Here is a 25,881-nt window from a genome sequence, read left to right on the forward strand (position 1 = left end):
GGCCAACAACAAAAGACACCTAAAATGGGTCAATATTGTGGCCCGGCCCGCACTCATCAATGCTGCCAACAACACCCTAAAATCCACACTAAGGGACCTAGAGGCAGGTTCAGCAACACCCCACCAGGAAATTAGCTCAATCCACACCTCCTGCTTTAGGGATATCGCAACCCACTTCTCAGCACCCCCAGCCCACGACGACAAACGACCCAAAGCCAGGCACCGCTGGTTCAACAAAACGTGCCGGTCCCTAAACAAGCGCCTAGTTCAAGCCATTAAATCCAAGGACCCCATCGCCATCCGCGTAGCTAGGAAGTCCTATAAATCTGCAATATGCATAGCCAAGCGTGATCAAGATAGCAAATGGTGGACATCACTCAGCGACGCTGTGCGCGAGAGAAATTATAGTCTGTTCTGGTCCCTGGCAGCGCGAGGCCCAGAAACCAGTGGTTTGGACATCACAACCAATATTGCCCCAAGAGACTGGATAGCCCACTTTAGTAGTCTGTACTCCCCTGATCATGATAGCCCCACCTCTGTTTGTACGGGCCCCCTCCTATTTCACTCGTTAGCACCAACCACCGCAGCACCCCTGTTGTTCTCCCAAAGTGATATAACTTACTCTCTAAGCACTCTAAAACGCGGCAGGGCCCCTGGTTCAGACTGCGTCCCAGCAGACCTATTCTCAACAGACCTAGCATCCTGGTCAAGATATCTCACCATTCTAGCTAACGCAATAGCATCTGGGGCGCCAATTCCCGACTCTTGGAAAGCGGCCATTGTTATTCCAATCTTTAAAAAGGGCGACAGATCTCTTCCCTGTAACTATAGACCCATTAGTCTAATTGACTGTGTCCAAAAAGTCTTCTGCCACTGCCTCCTAGGGAAGATAGAAGAATGGATAATTGACCACGATATCCTTAGCCCCCTCCAAGCCGGTTTCCGAAAGAAGATTTCCACCACTGATCAAGCCCTCAGATTCCTATTATTATATTGGAAAACAGTGTTCATCGGTAAAGGCAGCCTTTATGTAGCTTTCGTGGATCTCAAATCTGCTTTTGACCTAGTACCTCGCAACAAACTGTGGGTCACTCTCTCTCGGATGGGAATCCCGGAACACATCCTTGCCATTTTGATACGACTCCACGAGGACAACTACGCACAAGTCAGGTGGGGCAACAAGGGCCACCTTACCGATAGAATCCACGTCTCTAGGGGTGTGCGGCAAGGTTGCGTACTTGCCCCGACCCTCTTTTCCCTGTACATCAACGAAATTGTCCCCTCCCTCCTCAGACTGCAGGCTGACGCACCTTCACTTGGCACACAAAAAATCCCAGTCTTACTCTTTGCCGATGACACTCTCTTGATATCTAAGACCCCTAGTGGTCTAAGGAAACTCCTTGCGTGCTTCGAGCATTTCTGTTCATCCCAGGGTCTCGAAATCAACGCAACGAAAACCAAACTAATGACCCTTAATCCCCACAGATCTTTCAAAGGGAAATTTACTCTAGAGGGCTCCTCACTCGAGAAGGTGGGCATTTTCAGCTACCTGGGCATAACACTCACTGACAACATGTCCTGGAAGCCACACATAGGAAAACAAGCCCTTATATTAAGACAAACAACTGGGGCTCTACTAAAAAACTTCCACCTCTCACACACAAAACCAATTCGCCCAGCATTACAATTATACGAAGCCCAGGCAGTTTCCTCAGCGCTCTACGGGGCTGAACTTTGGGGTTATACCAAAACCCAAGACCTAACCACCGCTGAAAACAACTTCTTAAGAAACCTTGTGTCCCTTCCGCTAAGCACCCCACTGTTCCCTCTTTTCAAGGACCTCGGCATCAAACGCATTGGTCACAAAGCCCGCCTGCGACCTCTGCTGTACTGGCGGCGTCTCTGGACCACTCCGGAACTTGTCATCTTCACCGAAGCTCTACAGGTCATCCTAAAAGCCGACCACCTGCACAGAATCCCCTGGCTACGATCCATCAAGGATTTACTCCACTCTATCGGGCTCGATGATCTCTGGAACTCACCAGCCACGTCAGTCTTTCCCTCGAAAAGCGAACTAAAGAAACTTTACTGGCAAAGGGCCAACAACGAAGACACTCGGGCTGCACTCCACACTACATTATCTTGTGACTTTGCCAACCTAAAAGAGTCATGCAAGTACGAAACTTTTTGGGACCTAATCACGGCCCCAAGGGAAAGGAAACTGTACTTCCAGCTCCGCATTGGAACACTCCCATTAAGACTTTTCACCAGCAGCTGGTCAAACAACGAATCCACCGCATGCCCTGCTTGCAAAGCCCCCGTGGAGAATCTCCCTCACCTCCTTTTTGCATGCCCCGCGTATACTGCCCCCCGTAGGAAATGGCTGGCCCCGGCATGCAGACTACTGGGAGCACGCTGCTCTGCGCTAGCTCTGCGAATCCTCAGATCAGACACCAGACCAACGCTAGTGATCGCTATCGCCAAATTCCTCGGAGCTAGTTGGCTTATTAGAGGGAAAACTCTCCTGGACAAAGACTCCAAATAAGACTGTCCCAACATCCTGCAGAGTGCATTTCACTTCATTTCATTTTTTCTAATTTCATTCCATTTTATTCTATCTCATTTTTATTCCATTTTAATTTTTATTTATATTTCATTCCCTTTTATCACCATATTTACCTGCAATTTTATTTTATCATGTGCATTTATTTGTATTTATTACTGCTCGCGCTTTTTTGGCTCTTGTAGCCGCAATAAAGCTTCTTTGAATTGAATTGAATTGATTATGTAAAAGCTCAACATTTTATCAATGAAATATCTGCTTCCACATTGGCTCCATGCTGCTTGCCGTCTAAGACCATCTGAACAGACTTGCATTAGCTCCATGCTACTTTTATTCGAAGACCTTCTGAACAGAGCCGCAGGCAATGTGAATTTCACAAACACACTCTAATGAAGGGATAATAGGTTCCAATTCTGGCATAAATTGAAGGAAAATGATTCTACCTCTACAACACCACAAACAATCTTCAGCCCATTAGCCGAGGAATCTCTGGCAAAATAAGTATTTATGGAGATGAAGGACAAAGGCCTTAGTCAAATGCCAGGAAAAAATATAATTTCCAGAAAAAATATAATTTCCTAGTAAGCCACAATAGTGTTGCAGCTATTGCACACTGAAAAATCATCAAGATTAGACATAATAACCGACAATGATTAAATACACTTAATGAGGACACATGGGTAGTGGCTGAATTCATATGGCTTGCTTCCACAGAATACAACTACGGTCCATTGAAACCCTGAATTTAAAAGGGCCACAAGGAAAACTAACTGTGATTAATATTTCCCTTAATGTCGCTGGCAGTGCTAAGGACCCCAGGTCCACCTCTGCTAAGCTCTCAGGCCCCATTTGAAGTATCGGGTGGCAATACAAGATTCCTTTCACACCCAGTAGGGCCAAACAAAAAATCACGAATTGTTCCCATCCATCTGTGACATGGGCGTAGGAAGTGTGGTGGATGCGGGGCATGTATTCTCCCCCACCCCCCAGATTTTGGAGTATGGGGAAGGGGACATGGAGGACAACGATGGAGGAACAAGGGGCCAAAAGAATTTCTCCTCTCACTTCTGATTCGCATGGCCATTCGCGCACAAAGGCGCTACTTAGAATTACCCTGTTTGCTGATTGCTGTCTGCATCCTGCCATTCTCAGCCCTACCCCCAGCTGCCGCCTTGAAGATGAGCCCTACAAGATAATGAGTAAAGCTCCTCCAGGCTAGAAGAAGTTTACCCTCCCAAGAATTTGGGCCCCAGTAAACTATGGCGAATTCCTCCCAATGTATTTTTACATTTTCAGAAGCCCTAGCACACACTTTCAGAAGGACTTTCATTCCTTCTGGGCAGCATGGGAGAGGGATTTCTGATTTACATTTCAGCTGGCCCAGGACAAACGTTGAACTTGAGTGGCCATTAGGATGTCTTTTGTTTGATTACTCTAGCTGGAAGCTGTCTGGAGCCTCACACCTAACTGCTATTTAGGTAACAAAAGCACACAGCTTGCTATTACTTCACAGGTATCTAGGAGAGACATGGTTTTTATTTTGTTCAGTCCCTACATATGAGATAGGCATGCACTGTAAGAAAGTCAGATGTGTTGGTCTGCCCCAGTATTTACACAAACAACAATTTAAATACCACTATTTTGTTTTATTTCTTTAATAGTGCTAATTAACCCAATACACATTATTATTATTCCCCGAAATATACTGGGAACACAAAGATCTATTCAGCAGATGCCTTAACCCCCACAAGATATTTTAAAATGCATACTTTGCACCAATTAAGCAGAATTGATTTACTGCTACATTTCTACCTTCTGCCAATTTCTATGTGCCATAGCCTCTAAAAAATAAATTTATAAATTGAGGCCTAGATTTTGTGTCAAAGTTGCCTAATGTTTTTGCCACAACCCCAAAGCAAATGTACTCATGATAGACTTGGCAAACATATGTCTTGAGGTGTTATGATCTGATGCCACTTTCTGTGAGGTCATGATTTGCGAATCCAAGTGCAGTGTCATGCGCCATGATGTCATGCATTGTGATGTCACTTGCATACTGTCTAAATTGGTTAGTCGCCCCACTTCTTCTTTTTCTTTTTTTTTTTTTTTTTTGTAGGACTTGTGCCCTGAGTATTTGTAGTTGCCTAGGATCACACCATTTAGTGAAACAGGGAAGGTGAGATTTTACCTTTTCACACTATACAATTTAGCTAACATTTACACATAACGGAGATCCGCCCGAGTGCAGACGTACAGATACTACTTGTAAATGCCCTTTGGGAATTCCCAAAAATCGTAAGATTAGATGTTTGGTCTAAACTTAGACCAAACGTCTAAGTTTACCTTTGTGAATCGGGCCAAATGTTTTCTATCTAAGTAATAAAGGGTTAGATTACAGCATGGCTAACAGGGATAAGCCACGTTTAATTTTGGGCAGTTTGGCTAGCTTTATTAGTTATGTTGTTGCTATTGTTACATACTTTAGCATATTGAAGTATATTGAAGAATATTATATTTTCTGTATTAACATTCTCGTTTGACTTGTATTATCATTTTATTTCATTAATTTTCAATTCTTATGAGTAGAGACAGAAAGAAATGGTAAATAAAGAATAATAGTTACATGAGGATACATTGGTGATATTGAAAAAAGAGGGACTGGGTGATTAACTGGTCCAGTGTACATACTCCCTTTTCATGATATATCAACTAACAGAATACACTGTTCCAAAACAGACACAACAACACAAAAGAATTTTAGGTGTCTCACGTATGGGTAAATTCAGAAGCAAAGGCCCTCATGTGTCCTCTTGGGGCTTGCTCCACGTCAGACTGGCACTGCAGTGTCTAACGGGACCTCTGTAGGGGCCTCTTTGCCAGAAATTCAAGAAAAGACAAAGAGCTGAAAAAGAGCTGGAGAGAAAAGAAAATGTTAAAATTGGCTCTGACACTCCCTTGAAAACCAATTTTATTAGGATAAGGAAGTGTTGGTCCAGATTAAAAACAAAAATAGAGTTATGGAGGTAATGGTCCTTTACTCTAAGAAATGAGTGGCCCTAAAAGCAATTACTTATTCCACTCCTGTAAGTCAACATGTTTCGCACCTTGCTATGTCCATACGGATCACTTGGTACTTCATCAGGACTAGATAAATTCTTCTCCAGAAGTTGTAAGAAAAATCATACAGTAGATGCAAAATTTGATGAAGAAATATATAACAGTGAGACTCTACTCACGCCTGTTCACATTGATTTTTCAGAAGAACCGAGCCATACCTGTGGAGGGACGAAAAAGCAGGGACAAAATAACATCACTCATTTCCCAACCCTATTCGGGGGAATTACACAATTAGTGTTAGTACGTGGAAACAAGAAAGAAATAGCGGTCGTGGACAGATTTGCAATAGTGCATGAGGAAGAGTATGTCAAAAATGTAAAAATATGCTTACCATCCTAAACTTAGGTCAGGTTTCCATAGGAAGTGCAGACTTACAATCACTCGTGTCTATAATTGCATGATAGAATCAGAACTTGCGTAGTGTGATCATCAAGACAATAACTCTTATAAAACAATATGTCTTGGGGAATTCAGAATGCAATATTGCCAAGTATCACAAGACCAGTGTATCACATAAAATAAAGAGGTAGTGAGGGGAAATCCGCGGAAAGCATTAACTAATGCCCATCTGGAGATCTGTATATTAACCCACTCAAATCCTGCTAAATAGTAAAAAAACGCTGGGATAATAAATTTAATTGGAGCTGCAACAACTCAAATTAAACAGTATGTCTTCAGAAATTCAGAAAACAGTATTCTGAAGTATCAGTCCATCAGTGTATCACATAATGTAAAAAGGTAGTGAGGGGAAACCCAGGACTAGCTAAATCAAATGTTTATCTGGAGTCCTGTATAAAAACCCACTCCAAACATGCTTAATAATCATCCAGTATTGCACTCATAAATACACTGGGCGGGCAGACCAGGTTTCCATGGAGAAATGGAACCAAGAGCCTCCGTGAGTAGTGGTGATAGTCAGGGCTACAAAAATTATGCAGCGAGAGAGGGACACATTATGTGGCAGGGTTGACTAAGTTATGCAGCAAGCAAAGGCTAATTATGCAACATAATGTGACATATTTTGTCATGGTATTCCATTATTTTGTAATTTTTAGGGTTGAGCCTGCTTCGCAGGCACCTGCGCTCAACTCTGTGCCACTCTACTGAACTATGCACCAAATGCACTCTATGCCACTCCACTCCTCACCACTCTATGCTTCATCACTGAACTCCACACCACTCTATCTTGCACCACTCCACTCTACCATGCACCAGATCACCCTATGACTCTGCACCACTGCAATCTATGCTGTACCACTCCACTCAGCGGCTCTACTCTTCACCACTAGAGTAGTGCACTCTACTCTAAACCAGTGTACTCTACACCAATGCACTCTACACCACATTACTAAACACCAATGCACTCTGTGCCTATCTACTCTGCACCACTGTACTCTACGCCACTTCACTCTAGACCACTCCACTCTACAACAACTCCATAATACTCCGCTCCAACACTCTACTCCTTTAAACTTTACTCCACTCTGTGCCTCTATACAACACTTTACTCCATTCTGTGACTCCCTACACAATTGCCTCTACAGCACTGCCTTCCACTTTACTCCACTCTATTCTATGACCCACTACTCCACTCTATGCAACTCCATGAGATTCTATTCCACTTCAATCTACGATACTCTACTCCACTCCACTACACGCCACTGCACTATACAACAATGTACTATGCTCAACGACACCCTAGTCAACTCTCCCTATGGCACGCCACATTACTTTACTCCACTCTAAGCCACTCCACTCTTCTTTATGCCTCTCCACTCTACTCCACTCTGACACTATTCCACTCTGACACTGAACTCACTCCTCAACACTGTATGCCCACACCATTCAATAACACTTTGACACATCATTCTCCTTTATGCCATTAACTTAGGGCATGTTGAACAGACGCCATGCTCGTTTACAACATGGCTAACACACACTGGCCAAAGCCAGTAGCTCTGCATAAGTGAGACCTATTGGCTTCGCTAGTGCTTGTTTAAAAAGTATGGAACTGCAAGATGACTTCATCTATGCCAAAGGGTGCAACAGGCCATATAATACATGGTCACACCATCAACCTACCCACAAACCACTTAAAACCTTAGTGCAGCAGTTCCCAACCTGTGATCCGAGGCCCCACCAGGGGTCTGTGACACATTCCCACAGAATCCGCAGGCCTGGGCCAGCAGAAAGGCACTTCTCCAGCTGGGGCCTAAAGAAATATCTGCATTTTTATATTTATTACTTTCTTTGTGCATCAGTTTTTAAAAGCACTGCAAAGTTCCTTGTACGTCTAGCAGCTTTCAGCAGCGCTGGGTCCTCCGGTAAGGGGGAGGAGTGTCGTCCCACTGCTCTGAGCAGTGCATAAAAGGAAAAATAAAAATGATAATAACACAAATTTATTATCATTTTAATTTTCAATGAAGAGTCAGATTAGGGCGGGGTGGGCTGAGCTGTGTCACATGGAGAAAGAGTGGTATGTGCACCATGAATGCGCATGACAGTTTAGTCTGCCGTCTTGGGCCGGCCATTCTGATGGATACAACTACCTGTGGATTCCTCACCTAATGAATACTCCCATGGCGCCAGCATTCGACGGAAATCTTCTTCCTAGCTTCTGCACGTCGACAAGGACGTCACATTAGCCCACGCGACGCCGTCTGACGTCATACAGGTAATAAGAAGTCCTTGCCGACGTCAGTTCCCTTTTTTCCGTGCATTCGAAACGGTTATCTTCGAGGGAGCTACTGTTACTTTCGTAGTTACAGTGTATTTTCTGCTGCGTGATTTTCTCTGCGGTTATAATGTCTCAGAGAAAGTCGGGTTTCAAGCCCTGTCGAGAGTGTGGGGGCAAGATGTCAGTTACTGACCCTCACTCCGACTGTTTATGGTGTTTAAGCTCTGACCACGACGTCGCAACATGTGATTCATGTCAGCACATGAATCCGAAGGCCCTGAAAGAACGAGAGGCTAAGCTCTTCATGGCGAAGTCGAAACGGAAGGAGAAAAAGCATCATAGAAAGTCTTCTTCGCCGAGGTCTCATCGGCGTCATCGAGACTCCCGGCGCCGTAGGGATTCACGGTGTCATTCCAACAAGGAGTCTCGTTCGAGTTCGCCTTCGGCTCGGCGTCGGAAGACTTGGGAGGTCAGTCCCACGGTCACGCCACACCCATCGACGCCGTTGCCTTCTCCGGCGTCACCGAATTCGCCTGGACAGACTTCAGTGATTGAAGTGACACAGCCTCAGATGTTTTCTCCGGCATCGCAGACGTCGAGGCTGGCGTTGGGGTCGCCTTCGATCCAGGCACCCCAGTATCCGGCGTTTCCTGCCCCTGGAGCCGATAAAACCGCATTTTTGAATGCGATGTACACTATCTTTCAACAGATGGCTCCAGGCGGTGCTCCAGCTGGTCCTTCGGGGCCGTTGGCTTTTTCCTTGTGTGCACCGGCGCCTTTACGACCGGCATCCTTTATGCCCTTTCTCCCTTTAGGGAATGTGGGCTCGGCGCCGGTGTCGGCGCCGGTGGCCGCTCCGGTGGCTCCAGAGGTTTTGGCCCCGGAGGTTTCCATCCCGTCGACTTCGGGATTTCGACCTGTGACTCAGACGAGATCATCGGAGACTCCAAGACGTGACTCTCTTCGTCCGGCTTCTACCTCGGCGCCGAAGCTGACTGTGGCGCCGGATATGGCGTCGAATGGATCCGGAGATCGGCGCCGATCCTCGACTTCGGCGGATGCCATGTCGACGCCGCGTATCGAAGAGAGGCTGCACTCTAGAAGGCGTGCTCTCCGTCTTTTGGAAGAGCAGGAATACCAACGAATCTTGGAGGAAGGAGAGATTGAGGACTCTGGTGATGGACTTCATGGTCTGGATACAGCCAGTGGGCTGGATACTTCCCCTGAGTGGGACCTGTCATCTCCAGGGGAGTATACGGAGGAAGCTGCTACCTTTCACGCTGTGGTAAGAAAGGCAGCTAACGTTCTGGACCTGCCTTTGCCGGTGGCAGAGGCGAAACAGAATTTGCTGACTGAGGTTCTGCATCCGGCCTCTACTGCAGCGGAGCCTCTCTTGCCATTCAATGAGGCTTTGCTTGATCCGGTGTTGGAGGTGTGGAAGAAGCCAGTATCTTCCTCGGCTGTTCATAGGGCTGTGGCCAGGAGATATCGGGCTGCGCCATCTGACCCTGGCTTTCTGTCAAGACACCCTACGCCGGAGAGCTTGGTGGTGCAGGCCTCCTGTTCTTCTAGGTCAGCTCCTGGATCTTTCCCGACGGTGCCAGGGGACAGGGACTCCAAGAAGTTGGATGCACAGTCCAAGAAGATATTTTCATCCTGCAGTATGGCGTTGAAGGCCACCAACGCAATTTGCATTTTGGGGAGATACATCCATGCTCTTATGGACGACATATCATCTTCATATACGGAGCTTCCCCAAGGGCTTTTGAACATTGTTTCGGATGCCCAGGCTGCCGCAACTCAGATTATCCAGTCTGGGTAGGATACAACAGACTCGGTGGCTAGGGCGATGGGCACGGCTGTGGTGGCAAGGAGGCAGACTTGGCTCCGCAATTCGGGGTTCTCTGCGGACGTGCAGTCGACCCTTTTGGACCTCCCGTTTGATGGGGACAAACTGTTTGGAGCCAAAGCGGATTCGGCCTTGGAAAGGTTTAAAGAAAGTAGAGCCACAGCCAAGTCACTGGGACTGCAAGCCCCTTCTTCTGCCTCCTCTAGGTTTTTTAGGAGGTTTCGTGGTTTTGGACGGGGTTCTTCCTCCTCTTCATTTCGGGAGAGATACCAACAACCTGCCTCTTCTCTCACCTTTAGATCGATTAGAGGGAGAGGTAGGGTCCGCACCAGGGGAGCCTCTCAGCAGCACTCTGCCTCTTCCTCGTCCTCTGGAGGGGTGCAGCAGGGGAAGCAGCCTTAGGCTTCCACCAGTCCCTACTCACTCCTCTCCTGTAGGGGGAAGGTTACGGCACTTTCTTCACAAGTGGCAGACTATTACATCGGACACTTGGGTTATCAGTGTTGTGGGGAAAGGCTACACCCTTCCCTTTCGGGAGTTTCCGCCCCCCCCCATCCCGCCCCGCCCGTCGTATTGTTCAAAAGAACACCTCCTGTTGCTAGAACAGGAAGTTCAGATCCTCCTATTAAAGGGCGTGGTGGAGTTGGTCCCAAAGCAGGAAAGGGGTTGAGGTTGTTACTCAAGGTACTTCCTGATTCCCAAGAAGGATGGTCGGTTGAGGCCAATCCTGGACCTGAGGATCTTGAATTGGTTCCTCAAGCAGGAGAAGTTCAAGATGCTGACCCTAGCTCAGGTGCTTTTGGCGTTGAACAATGGAGATTGGATGGTGTCTGTCGACTTGCAGGATGCTTACTTTCATATCCCGATACGCAAGTCGCACAGGAAGTATCTCCGGTTTGTGGTTGGGACGCGGCACTATCAGTTTGCGGTCCTCCCATTTGGTCTTACTTCAGCACCTCGAGTCTTCACGAAGGTGATGGCGGTGGTTGCGGCGGAGCTCAGGAGAAAGGGGATAGCAGTATTCCCTTACTTGGACGACTGGTTGATCAAAGCCAAGTCCCCGGAGCTTGTGCTGCATCATCTGCAGTCAACAACCCAGTTGTTGTTTGACCTGGGCTTTTCGGTGAACGTGCCCAAATCTCACCTAGAGCCCTCTCAACGCCTCCTGTTCATAGGGGCAGTACTGGATACAGCATTGAATCGAGCCTTTCCTCCGCCTCAGCGGATTCAAGACATTCAGGCATTGGTTCCAATGTTTCAAAGTGGAGCGGTCATTCCAGTCCTCAAGGTCCTACGTCTGCTCGGTCTGTTTGCCTCCTGCATACTGTTGGTCACGCATGCTCGCTGGCACATGAGGGCTCTTCAGTGGTGCCTCCGAAGGCAGTGGTCTCAACACAAAGGAGATCTAGAAGGTTCTGTCAAAATCTCCAGAGATGCTGCTGTGGACTTGAAGTGGTGGATTGCGGGCGACAATCTTTCACAAGGGAAGCCGTTCGCGCAGTCACCACCGGTGGCCACAGTCATAACGGATGCTTCCACTCTAGGGTGGGGAGCTCATCTGGGGGATCTGGAGATCAAAGGGCTTTGGTCTCCAGAGGAACAGATGTTTCATATCAATCTGTTGGAGTTGCAGGCTGTACGTCTGGCTCTCAAGGCCTTCCTCCCATCCCTTCGCGGTCAGTCGGTTCAGGTCCTGACGGACAATACTACTGCGATGTGGTATATAAACAAGCAGGGAGGAGTAGGGTCGTACCTTCTCTGCAGAGAAGCTCTTCGAATATGGTCCTGGGCAAAGGACCATCAGATTTGCTTGGTAGCAAATCATCTGGCCGGAGTCTTGAATGTACGTGCGGACAGTCTCAGTCGCCATTTCTCGGCCGACCACGAGTGGCGTCTCCATCCAGATCAAATCTGTCTAATCTTCCACATGTGGGGGTTTCCTCGGATAGATCTGTTTGCCACCCGGGAGAACTCGCACTGTCCGTTATTCTGCAGCCTCCAGTATCCGGTGCAAGGAGCGTTGGGGGACGCGTTTCAGATGACCTGGTGCGACCAGTTACTTTATGCGTTTCCCCCCATACCCTTGATTCCTCGAGTATTGAGGAAAATTCGCCAACACCGGGCCCAAGTCATCTTAATAGCTCCGGATTGGCCAAGGAGGGTGTGGTACTCCGACCTTCTCCAACTCTCACTGTGCCCTCCGCTCCGTCTCCCTCACAGGGCAGACCTCCTCTCGCAGTCGCAGGGGCAGGTTTTACACCCCAACCTCCAGAGTCTGCACCTACATGCCTGGAGATTGAACGGGGCAACCTGAGTTCCTTCTCTCTCCCGCCTGATGTAGTGGATGTTATCTTAGTGGCCAGGCGACACTCCACTAAAACTATCCACGCTAATAGGTGGTCTAAATTTGTGGTATGGTGTGGAGAGAGACAGATTGATCCCTTACGTGCTCATTTGTCAGATGTTTTATCTTTTGCTTTGTCTCTAGCGCAGAAAGGTTGTGCACTGGCTACTATTAAAGGTTACTTGTCTGCCTTGTCAGCCTTCATTTGTCTGCCAGACCAACCATCATTGTTTAAGTCTCCTATTGTTCTTAGATTATTGAAGGGTCTTCTAAATAAATATCCTCCAAAACCATTCATTATGCCACAATGGGATTTGTCCTTGGTCCTGACTTTCCTTATGGGGTCCCCTTTTGAGCCTATGCATTCCTGCCCCTTAAGATATTTAGTTATTAAAACAGTTTTCCTGGTGGCCATAACATCTGCAAGGAGAGTGAGTGAGTTGCAGGCTTTATCAGTAAAACCCCCTTATACAACTTTTTACGGGGATAAAGTGGTGTTGAGGACCATGGCTGCTTTCCTTCCGAATGTTGTTTCACCCTTCCATTTGGCTCAGACAATCACTTTGTCCACGTTCTATCCTCCGCCTCATCCTTCAAAGGAAGAAGAAAGACTACATCGCTTGGACCCAAAGAGGACGTTAAGCTTCTACATTGATAGAATGAAGGAGATCAGGCTGGAGGATCAGCTGTTTATCGGATACGTGGGCAAGAGGAGAGGAAAGGCAGTCCACAAGAGAACACTCTCCAGGTGGGTTGTTCTTTGCATTAAAATTTGTTATTCTTTAGCAAAGAAGGATCCTCCTAATGGTATTAGAGCTCATTCCACCAGAGCTAAGTCGGCCACTTCGGCCTTGGCTAGTGGTGTTCCTGTGGTCGACATCTGCAAGGCTGCAACTTGGTCGTCCCTTCACACTTTTGTGAAGCACTACTGCTTGGATTCTGAGATCAGAAGGGATGGCCATTTTGCACGGTCAGTGCTGCAGGATTTCTTGGTTTGACCATACAGGCACCCACCTCCGAGTGCGGTACTGCTTTGGGACTCTATTCATTAGGTGAGGAATCCACAGGTAGTTGTATCCATCAGAAGGACGAGTTACTTACCTTCGGTAACGACTTTTCTGGTGGATACATTAGCTACCTGTGGATTCCTCACGGTCCCACCCGCCTCCCTGTTGCCTTTTTGGTCTCTCCAAGTAATCCTTGAGTGTGCTCCTCTTGGTCTTTACGACTGCAGTAGATTTTGTATATATATGGATTCTTGTATATGTATATATTTCTTTGTGTATATACATATTTGGTATATTTAAATGTTTTGTTTTAAAAAGGTGCAAAAGTTTTATTAAATCTATAGACATTTTATTGAGATGTTGTGTACTTTGCAATGTTATGAGATGTTGCCTTAATCTTTCATTGCATAGGGTTATTGTTCTCATGCACGTAAAAAATGTTGGTACTGACGTCGGCACGTCGGCGAGGACTTCTTATTGCCTGTATGACGTCAGACGGCGCCGCGTGGGCTAATGTGACGTCCTCGTCGACGTGCAGAAGCTAGGAAGAAGATTTCCGTTGAATGCTGGCGCCATGGGAGTATTTATTAGGTGAGGAATCCACAGGTAGCTAATGTATCCTTCAGAAAAGTCATTACCGAAGGTAAGTAACTCGTTCAACAGGCACGTTCACTTAGCATTTCCCCACCCGGCTGGAGAACATGAACAGGCTCCAACTCCCTGTCTGAGTACTGAACCAGGCTGCTCAGACCAATGGCAACGCTGCTGTCAAGCTGATGACAGCAGCGCTGTGATTGGCTTTGGGGAGTCTGGGAGCCTGTGTGCTTCCGTGCTGCTGGGAGTCGGGAAGATAAGAGAACGGTGGAGAGATGGCAGCCATACACAGATTAAGTGTTCGGTTTTTTTTTTGTTTGTTTTGTTTCCCCCGTTCTGTAGCAGCCACCACTGGCTTTCAGGCAAAAATAAAAGCATCAAGATAACTCTGGTGATTAATGTACCTACTGGAGAAAGGTTGGGGTTTGTCTAGTGGCAGTTTTGTCTCTTCTAAGGTAGCGAAGATAGTTAATATGCCTGCTGCAAAGAACGTGTGTTATGCAAAGAACAGTATTTTATGTGCCTAGCACAGTGGGTTACTACTTTTGTCACAGAGATTTTTTTGTTACTGTGCAGATCATAAATTGCAATCATAATCTAGCACAGTGAGCTATGAACTGCCATCAAAGAGCTGCATGCAAACTGCATGGTACATATTAGAAAGTTATGTTTTGTTTTCCCAGGCTTTCATTTCCCTTTTGCTGCTAATAAAGGTTTGATTGTGTAGAAATATATTCTTATTATTAAAGTCAATGCTAACCATTGTGTTATGTTCTAAATCCCGAGTTTGTGATTCTCCACACTAAGCACTTCTAGGAAATGCCTACCAGCATAGATGATATTTGAATCCTACACCTTGTAGTCCCCTGTAAAGTACTCCAGCACCCTACAGTGGTATGGCAGGTGCTATTAAACAAATGAGTTACACATGACAAAGAGGCACATGACCAGACATTAAAAAGTTAGTCACCTGAGAGGCAGCGCCAACCTTCCCATTTAAATGTTTCCATTCCTGGATATTTTTTTCAATATAAACTCATTATATATTTAGTAATTAGAGTATTTGTTTGGCGTGAATGTGCTTGTGTATTTTTTCGAATTACTGTTTTAATGTTTGAAATTTAAATTCTACAAATTGCTTGGGGGTCCCTGGCTTCCAGTAGTGATTCAGTGGAGGTCCTCAGGAATCAAAAGATTGGGAATCACTGCCTTAGTGCATAGCTTCTGTCATTGTAAGCTATTTAAATAGAGCAGAAGAAAGAAAAGCAATGTTCCATTTCTCACTTTAAACAGTTGCTTTAATTATATTCCGTGTCCTGACCTGCTTCTCACCTTGGCTGCTGGCACTGGCAAAAGGCATTGTGAGTCAGAACTGGACTGTAATAATCTTATAATAGTCGAGTTTGGATGTCTTTACTTTATTAGAATCCAAAGTGGCCGATTATATAGAAATTAATGACTGCTGTTTAAACAGGGATCTCATAATCCCATGTATTAAACAGTCTGTAACACCAAGAGCTTCTTCAGTGTAAATGCTCCCAGTTTTGACTGATGTGGAGCTGACCTGCCCAAGACCTCACAGAGGAGTAGAAGTGTTATTAGAACTACAGTTTCAGAGCACAGTTTACAATGATTGTACCTGAATGTTTTTGATATCTCTAGTGCGGTTTCAATGTGCATGATATAAGAGGCATGATCGGTGCGGGGCACAAAGGGTATGTTCTTTTCTACCTCCTACCTTTATTTGCTTGGTGCATGAAGTTGCAAGGTTAATCATGTTTTTTTCACATTTGGTCTAAATACTTTGTGAATGTAAATAACAATAAAACATACTTTGAAACTGGGACAACATGCCTTACTTTCTCCCTATTTCACGTCCAAACTATATGACTGTGTACATTTATCGGAGTCTGCATTTCGCAAACAATGGGCGATTTGTATAGGGTCAATTGAAAAGTACCCAAGGCTGTTGCTGTCCCCGCCAGAAATGTATTGTCTCCTATGCCCCTGATCTGTGATTGTGTTTTTCGTGCTCATTCAAAGAAGCCATGGGTTAGAAAAAATGCTTTAAAAAGTAAAATACGAGTTGACAGAAAAATTAGAAATTCTTGTAATGCCTCAAAAAATATTTGCCTCGGGTTACTCTGGTGTTGTGGTTCCAACATGATACTCTGCCGTCTAATGCATAGCGGGTAACTGTTAGCTTCAGGGGATCATTTTTGTAAAATGAGCCGTTCGCCAAATCTTTCATTTTTTTAGTTTCGTGTCAAGAAAGAGTTTTACTACTCACCTACCAACATTTCTGCTTAATAAATCTTATTGATAAGACACCACTGTGTTTGTTTCATCGTCATCCATGACACGTGCTAATATTTCATCTAAGATGATACGATGAAAAGTTGATTTCTGGAATGAGCGTGGTTTCACTTGCACAACACTGTTGTATATTTGTTTTTGGACAGGTGTGATATTTTCTGAGGTAATGGGGCATTGGTCACCTTTCCATTGTATCTCCAAGGGCTCTTTCTCTAATGTCAGGGAACATCTTGTTCATAACACAGTTATTTTGTAGCAGCGTGGTTTGTACACCACGAAAAAACACATACAAGAATATCTCTTAGAGCACGGTTGGAGAAAATAGCAGTTTATGCTTCATTAACCCAGGATCTAATGCTGCTACAGCTGTAATTTCCTTCCATGCAAAGGTTAAGTTAGACAGTGAGAGGGAAAGGCAGTTAGCAGCCATTAATGCCAACGATCTGCGCTCAGTAAATACATCAAGACGAGTTGCCTTCAATCATTCTGCTATCGCACTGTACCATGCCGATCTATTCTTGGATTTCTATTTTGGAATGGGAAATAATGTTCGTTTCAGGGTTGCTGCATAATAAACCCACAAGCATTTCTATTTTTTCAACAGTTTTACCTACCAAATTCCTTCAGCTGAAAACTGGAGTGAAATGCTCTGGGAATACCCTTTGATTGAAACACAATTTGCGACCGAGTCCTAAACCAAAAACAGGTGCAAACACAGTTAGGCCCCATTTTGGATTTACCACGGAATTCTGTACGAGCACCTGCACGTATTTAGCCTTGGCCTGCCACAAGCGCATTCACACTAATGTCCATTGTCTACTACTTCTTAATGTGTTAGCCATTCTAAGCAATCTAAGACAATAATATTAATAATAAATACTGTTTCGAGCTCGCATTTCAAATTGGAAGAACAGTTAGTATTTTGACCCACACTAATTATACTCATATTATTTAAAGATTTAGGCAACTCTGCAGGGATTATTTGAATGTGTGATCTGTAGATTTCCCAGAGGTGTTGAATCTCCAGGTCTGATTTGGAATAATCCTAACAGCTGTGACAACATGGCGAAATATGTTAGTATGCAATATTTTAAAACCGGTTATAGAGTATGGATTAGCATAGATATTATGATAACCAAGTTCCAACCACTTAATAAAATTTCAGGATATATCTTGACTTCTCCCAGTACTTAGGGACTGACTCTTCAGGTGTTTTGCTGTGTTCATTTGCAGAAATAGCTACATAATGTCTAAACGACAGAAACGGGGTAAAAAAACAAATCAGGATATCGGACAACTTGTTGCCTCAAGTGTAGGTTGGCATCACAGATCATTTGCCAATACTATGGGGGTTATTACAACTTTGGAGGAGGTGTTAATCCTTCCCAAAAGTGACGGATATACCACCAGCCGTATTACGAGTCCATTATATCCTATGGAACTCGTAATACGGCTGGTGGTATATCCGTCACTTTACCACCACTTTTGGGACGGATTAACACCTCTCCTCCAAAGTTGTAATAACCCCCTATGTTTTTTTAAGTTCTAAAGGATTAGGTTTAATTCCCAGGTGAGGTGTAATAAGTGGTCACTAGGAAGGAGAGCCTACAAAGACATATCCCCTTTGGGTACTCACCTATCTTAAAAAATAAAAAATAAACTAGAGTGCATTTGAAATTAGGGTGGCACATTTCCCAAACCCACATGTGTTTTCAAGAAGAAAGGGTAATTGTAAAGGGAAGCACGTTTACTGAAGTGTCCCTTCTAGATTGTCCATCATGTGGACAATACTCAATAAGCATTTTAAAGAAATTCAGGAATGTGTGTAGGTGCCTGTAACCTGTATAGATTGCCATCCAAAGTTCGGGGGGCAGTTTTAATACTCCAAAACGCTGGAAATCTGCATAGATTGTTGGGGAATTTCTGATTGGACATTTCTCAACTTTTTTTTAATTGTGTGAAAAAGTTGGGGCCATATTATCGAATTATCTAATCAGCCCATAGGTGCAGTCTGTGCTCCAAGGTGTTTTTTTGGTGTTAAGGAGTAAGCTGCAAACACTTGTTAGCACAAACTGCCCCTACAAGGCATCATGACTGTTTATTAATTTGCTTGGACAAGGCAAATGAAGGAATGCTGTTCAGTCGGAGCCATGTTATAGATGCAGACACATGAACAATTAAGCCCTTTAGGGATACTTTACCTCTGTGATATCCGTGTGTGCATGGGTGGCCATTCTCTTATCAGTGAACACCTCGTTATCTAATACATACTCCTACTGGGGGCCCATTTGCTGTTGGTGATGTAGTTTATAGACAATCAAGGATTCATTCGGTATGTCCAATGAATCCAACCGTTTTCTGACAGTATGTGCCATTTATTATTCAGTATCCTGCTTGCTATGTTTTATCAGCTTGCCAGGGAGGTATAGTTGTGGTCATCTTCTGTGGACATGGTTTGCATGTGCTTCATATTACGCAGCCACGGCTAAGCAATGGTGAGCAGAGCCATACGCCCAACTGGTGGTTTCAGAGTTTCTTATGTGCAGTTCTTGTATAACAACATATCTTAAAAACTGGATACACACATCATACGTCTAAATGTCTCAAATGATCTCACAACTGGCAAGAACGTGTCTCAAGGCAGAGGGTTTACTATGGTACTGGAAAATACCTTTTATTTGAAACGTTTTAAAGTTCAAAAAAGCAATTTGTGTTTGGGGGTCTGTGAATGTTTCTCTTTGCAGTCTTGCCTTTGGCGGCTATTTTATGTGTTTTTTGAATCAGAAGTAAAGTACATAACTCTGTGTGCATTATAAGGGAAAGGTTAACTGCTGGTGGGTGAGGTGCTGTCAGGCAGAGGTGTGGGTTCTGAATGCTGCCTGTACTAGATCTGTGTGTGAGGAAGCAGGCACCGCTGCCACCTGTGGTACACTGAATCTTTGTGGGCAGGATCCTTGTGCAATTCCAAATCAGGCTGTAACTATGTTGTGAGTGAAGCTGGCACTGCTGAACCAGTTCTGTGTGTGCGAGAGGAGCTTACACTTTTGATATCCGTGTGCTGCTTGTTCTGTGTGTGCGAGGGGAGCTTGCATTGCTTATGCCCTAGGACATCTATGTTTGTGCAGTGCAAGGAAAGCTGACACTGTTGATGCCGTTCTAGTAGACGTTGTGGGTGTACCGGTGCCATATCTTAGCCAGACTTTGTGTGTGGAGAACGATTTCACAGCTGATACCTATGTCGTGTCTTTTCTTTGTGTGTGAGGGAAAATGGCTCTGCTGAATACCCATATCAGCTGCACATTTCGTACGTGTTCCATGTGTCCTAAGAATGCTTACATTGCAGATGCTCATATTATACCTGCTCTTTGTGCAGGGAAAGCTTCAACTACTGATGCCTGCGTGGTACCTGTTCTTTGTGTCTGGGAAGTGTGTGTGGAAGGTGTGGGGTCGGGGTTCCAGTTCAGATACCCTTGTAGTAAATGTTCTTTGTGTGGGAGTGGGGGGAAGCTTGCAGTGCCGATGCCCATGAGGTGTCTGTTCTGTCTGAGTGGGGAAAGTGCTCTTTGCTGATTCCCACATTGTCTCCTTGTCTTTCCTTTAGAAAAAGTTCCCACTGTACAAGAGTCAATTATTGGCATTACCATTGCTCTTGCAAATAAATTCTAATCTGTTGCTCCTTTACCCTTCCAATCTCATTCATAATTTCTTACGAGATCAAGATCCCTGAAGCATTTAACGAGAGGCAGTAGATGTTATGGAAATCAAATGTAACCTGAACCAACAAGAAGTGATAAATTAACTTTGGGGAATGGGAAGTCTACATTTTCAGCGGCTTTCATAATATAATATGCTACAGAAGAGATCTCTTCGGTTTCTCTAATGCTCCTCAAGGGCATTTCCCACTTGACTGTTGTGATGGAGCCGCTTGTTTATGTCGTAGTTATTTAAGCATGAAAACCACATTGAGAATGCAATTTCCTTGAAAATTATCCAGTGTCTACAAATTGATATTTTTGGAGGAAATGTACGTTTATGGTTTCCTGTGCCTTCTCTGTCTAGGTGACTGCTATGGCTTGCTGCCCCTCGTCACACTGTGCTGCGGTGGGCAGTGTGACCGGCCATGTCTACTTCATCGATATTACCAGAGTGGAAGCTCCACGCCTGATCCACAGAGTCCTCTTGTCCAATTCTCCTGTGCAACACTTGCAGTGAGTAATCCTCTGCGTCGGAGGCCAGGCTACCAGTGTATTCCACTGCATGGGTTTTGTTTGTAAACTCTTGGCAGTAAATTAAAGTGCCGGTCTCTTAGAGATCATTCACTTTTTGGCCATTATAAATATTAAAATTGCGTTCTCCTGTAGACAGGTGTAATTAGTTCAATATGTTACAATAAACTTCATGTACACCTCAGGCCTCGTTCCCTACCTGGAGCCGAATGAGTGTTCTTGTTGAAAAAAATGCTCTTAACAACTGGGTCAAAATATACATTGTACTTGGACCTGCAGTGCCATACTCTGCGTTCCTAGATTACGGTGATTTCTGTGAGGTGATTTCTGTGAATGTCCTGGTAGTACAGATTCTCAAAGACTGCTTCAAATTGTGGGATCGGCCTTTGAGTTTCATAGCTCAGTTCAACCCTTTTGGCTGCTGACAGAGTTGGCATGTGGTGACTGCAGTTCTTCTGTGGGCACCGGCCACATAGCAACTGCCAGGCGTTTCCACATCCTAACCTTCCACTTCTATACCCGTAGTTGTGTCAGATGTGTTAATGCAACATGATAATTATAGACATTCCCAATCCTGTGAATGAACTTTCTATTTTGTTGATTAGGTCACAGTAGCCTCAGTTATCAGAAAAGGAAATTGCCATGAGACCAGCCTCCATTCAGTTCTGTGGTATCCTTAGAGCTGTCCAGTTACTCTGGAGAGCTGTCCTTTATATGTCTACTCCTTAATTGCCAGGCAGTCGAGAAAACTTTAGGCTAGACTCCATAATCGGAATCCACAGAAAGGTCTGTAGCACTGGAGAAGCTACCTGCATTGTGAATTTAGGGAAATGTATTTAGAAATTCGTCTTTGCAGTTAAGTTTAAATGAAGACAACAAGTTTAAGGGTTTAAATAGTTATCATGGCTATGTAAAAACTTTACACAGTATAGATTGTTCACCGGACCCATGGGCCAATTGTGGCCTCAATTGTTGGTCTTCACAAAGGTTAAAAAGAAGGGGGCAATGTCCTCCGGCAAGTATATGGTAATGTGAAGCATTTCAAGTAAATAGCATGGGAATAGATATGTATTTGAAAGGAAGAAAAGAACTATAGATTAATACTGGTGTAGGTTAAAGTTAATGTGACAGTTGCACTGTCAAGCCAGACCTAAAAATCCAGATAGGTTAATGACTGCCCTCTTCTTATTTGTGCTGCTGATGGGGAAAAACAACAAAAAATTATCTAGTTATGGTAAACACTTTAATAGCATAACAGTGTCATAAGTTGGCCCTGAAAGGTCAAGCTTAGGCAGCTGGATAAATAAATAAAATGATCAGAGCTGTGTGGAGGGTAAGCACTGTTTTGTGCAGGCACACAGCCTCTGTCCAATCAAAACGTACTCCTGGCTCCCAACATGTGGGCAGATCCAAGGCCCCTCACTAGAGACGCTCAAATAATAGTCTGAAAAGGCAGCTAGAAATTTGAGGGAGTTTGTGTATGGCAAGGAATGTGAATTTATTTTTAATTAGCTGTCCTACATAATAGTACGGTAATGCTGCTTGCCATTGCGTGGGTCACAGTAATATCTAAAAAGACATAAGACATAAGACATTAGTATGGCATCTGAATTATGGTCATATGGTATTGGATATTTCAGTCCACAGCACATAAACTGAGCAGGCCAGTGCCTCATTGATCAAAATGGATTGGGGAATTCAATATCTGCTAAACCTTTTTGATATCATTCTTTTGCTTCCAGGACAGGTGTTATCTTTGCTGTGTTTATTGATTAGGCTTACCCTGAGATCACCCACCCAGGCCTGGGGTTCTCATCAGGTAAGTTAGTCCGGTCGTGCACGAGGAATGTATAGCTATGCCTTGCATTAAAAAAAAAACACTTTGTTAGGACATTAAAAAAAAGTGTGTGCATAGTAATGAGAGAGTGAAAGGATTCAATTCACTTCTGCTTTCTTACCTCCTGCCCTTTTATCAGCCTGTGCTTCCTCTGATTGGCCTGTCCATCACCGCATGGCCCATCCCTGCTTCTGTTTTCTTTCTCTTCCAGTTCTGGCCCCTTCCCCTTATATTCAGCTAGTTATTATTAGCTTACCTTGCAAATCAGCATGCAAAACCATGCATTCTTTTAAAGTATTTCTTCGGAAACGCTCCTTGTCGAATCAGTTCCAGGACCAACCAGTAAGGGGTCTAATGCACAGGGATTATTGCTGAATTATAATCTTTGCTTTATGAATCATTGTCTGCACTCTACAAACTGTTTGTGTTGCCTTATTCCTAGCTATGACCACACTGGTGAAATCCTACTTTCCGGAGCAGTGGATGGTTGCGTTTTCGTTTTAGACGCAAAGCCTTCATATTCATTCCAGGTCATTGGATACACAGGTAATACGCAAACTATTGGGGAAATCTGTAGGGTCATATCAGCAACTAGTCACTCCTTTACAATAATATGACAGGCAGGGGAAATGGCAATGTGCAGGTCCCAATCAAAATGTTTTTACTTACCCTTCAAAAACATCATCTAATAAGGAAGTATTAAACACAAAATTGAAGACGGAGAATGTGGCGTAACAGCCAAAGCTGCGAACTTTGAAAACCAGGTTTGCAAAAAAATAAGTACTAGTGTAATGTAACTGCTGCTCACGTAAAAGCGTAGAGTTTAGTGGCAATGTGTGAGTAACTCACCCAGCACTGCTCTTTTAACTGCATTCTGGTTCTTTCAGTAATGGATTGGTAGAGGCCCACAGCAATGTGACCCACGCCCTTATACTTGCCAGCCTCTTAGAACCACCAAAAAGGGATACTTAGAGGAATCATCAGACATGTAAGTTCCCTGTTAGCTTCCACTGGAGTGGAGGACGTTTTAGGAAGGAGAAAGCTAAAATAACATGATTTTTAGCTTGAAGAATGTGGAGGTTGACACTTGACACAAGAGTGCTGACGTGTGTGTGGCCTGGGGTAGTCTGGAAAGTTCTTGAAGTCAATATGTCAATATCCTAAACATATTTGATATCATCGTGTTTGCATTGCCTGCATTTCGAATTTAAAAAATATATACATAAATTTAGTAATACTATGCGAGTCATCAGATGAGAAAAAACAGTAAGTAAACATTGGTGCATCTAATAAATGCAGCAAGGGTTTCCTACCCACAAGCTATATGTTTCACTGCATCTATAATTAGAGGTGCATTTTTATGATGTCTGCTTATCATCTGACGTCTTCAAAACAGTACATACATCCAGCATGTAATGTGAATACAAAGTTAAAACCTACAGGAAGATTAGACTATCACTTGCAGTGCCTTTCTCTGAAAGCATTAAAGGTGCAGGGTAAAAGTGGATTGTTGTATCATTTATCTGAAAGGGTCTGCATCCTACCTGAAGGGCGCAGACAGGCAACAAGCGTTGGGGTTGCTGAGAGATAACCTGAGTTCATCCATGTGCACCATTGCAGGATGGATTATCTTCTTTGCCATTAAGGGGACTAAGTCCCTCCTTTCTTTCCAGTTAGACTTTACACTCATTTCATCAGATCGTAAACAGCTGCTGGGGTTTTCAGAGACATCAGCCCATATTGGAAGTCTGTAGCTCGGCCAAGTGGGCCACTTTTTGCACATTTGTACCCGTAAACCCTGGACACTACTGCCATGCTTCTATTTGTTTTTGTCCACCAAGTCTTTCACAATATGCGTTCTCAATTATTTGTTATGCTTTAAAGTTTTACCCGAGTCTGTGTACAGTGACATCTGTACTCCCCATTAGGAAGCGAGAGGAACCGGAAAACTGAAAGTACATTATCTTCAAAGTGATTCAAGTTCTCTTACTTCATTTATTGTTTTATAGATTTTGTCTATCGAAAACCAAACATAGGACTTTCCAACTAGTTCAAAAGACCGAGGGCCTGATTCAGAGTTTGGCGGATGGGGTTACTTTGCCACAAACGTGACGGTTATTCCGTCCACTGCATTACGATTCCCTTGTATCCAATGGAAATAGTAATATGGCTGACAGAATATCCGTCATGTTTGTGACAGATTAACCCATCTGGCAAACTCTAAACCCGGCCCCAAGTTACTGCAGTGCCGAGGTGACAAAAATCTGATGTCTTTTGACAAGTCGTTGAACCACATCAGGATCCATCCTGGAAAACATGTAAAACAACCAACAAATACTAGTAGCAATTGCTAAAGAAGTATATTGTAATAATAGGAAAACAGGAAGAGGAATTTCAGAAAGAAACTAACGTAAATAAAGACTGTAAAGCCTGTTGTGTTTCTCCCATACCTGAGTAGGAAGGAGCAACAGAGGCAGAGGACCAGTGTCGAAACAGTAAACAGGTAGGATGGAAAGGGTAAAGGTGGCAAATAGAGCATAGAAGATGGTAATGGGGGCACCCAAGTTAAAAGTGTAAATATGGAAAAAAGAAACAATCTGCACAGTTCAAGAGAAGTGAGCGGGGTGAGGCAACAGGGAACACCTCTATCCCTTCCCTACAATATTTCTATTGAACAACAACTAAAACCTGGTGACATGACTTGAGTCAGGTGACATTAAACATCTCACAGTTATACCAGAGTTTTTAAAAGGGCAAAGCAATCTCTCACTGACAAACAACCATGAGCATATCAAGCTACGCTTATGTTCTCTTCAGCCGATATGTTCGTCAAAGTGACGCTGTCTGTTTCAGAAGTATATTTTATTACAAAAGTTATCACAAATTCTCCTTCATTATAGAAAAACATAGCAGAAGTCTAATTCCTTGGTGTCCATCTATACCTTCCACCAAACTCCCTGAAGGCGCGCTCAGTTCCTGCCAAGGATGAAAAAAGTCTCAACCCATGGATGCTTTATACACCGCCCCCTCCCCCCCCCCCCCCCCCATTGTGTAAGAAATGACTCTCTGCACTAATACATTTACTATTGTGCTTTCCCTTGTGCCTGGAAACATAATGAGAAATCACTAAGAAGGGGCACTGAGTCGTGGATCACTGCGGTTAAGACACGGGAACTGAAGAACCTCTTGCTAATGTTTCTGGCAGGCAATACGAACAAGATTAAGGTATATGGGGCAGGTGTGTAAATAGTCAAAATCATTTCTACTTACTGCTAATTTGAAGCTTGTGTGTTTTCCCGAGAGAAGTTAAACATGTAAGGCTTTTGTCTATGGCATATATTTTAAAAATGG

The 25,881-nt window shown here is 44.2% G+C and overlaps 1 protein-coding gene across 1 annotated transcript in view; it reads left to right on the plus strand.

Moving 5' to 3' along the window:
* The window catches only part of CFAP43 (cilia and flagella associated protein 43), a 505,375-nt gene that overhangs the window by 150,737 nt on the left and 328,757 nt on the right, over positions 1-25,881 (plus strand). The window contains exons 11-12 of the mRNA XM_069239443.1: positions 20,527-20,675; positions 22,973-23,076. Of these exons, the coding sequence (XP_069095544.1) occupies positions 20,527-20,675; positions 22,973-23,076 (253 nt within the window). The remainder of the gene's footprint in view (positions 1-20,526; positions 20,676-22,972; positions 23,077-25,881) is intronic.

This window comes from Pleurodeles waltl, chromosome 6 (genome assembly GCF_031143425.1).
Source record: "Pleurodeles waltl isolate 20211129_DDA chromosome 6, aPleWal1.hap1.20221129, whole genome shotgun sequence".
In the NCBI taxonomy this organism is placed as follows: domain Eukaryota; kingdom Metazoa; phylum Chordata; class Amphibia; order Caudata; family Salamandridae; genus Pleurodeles; species Pleurodeles waltl.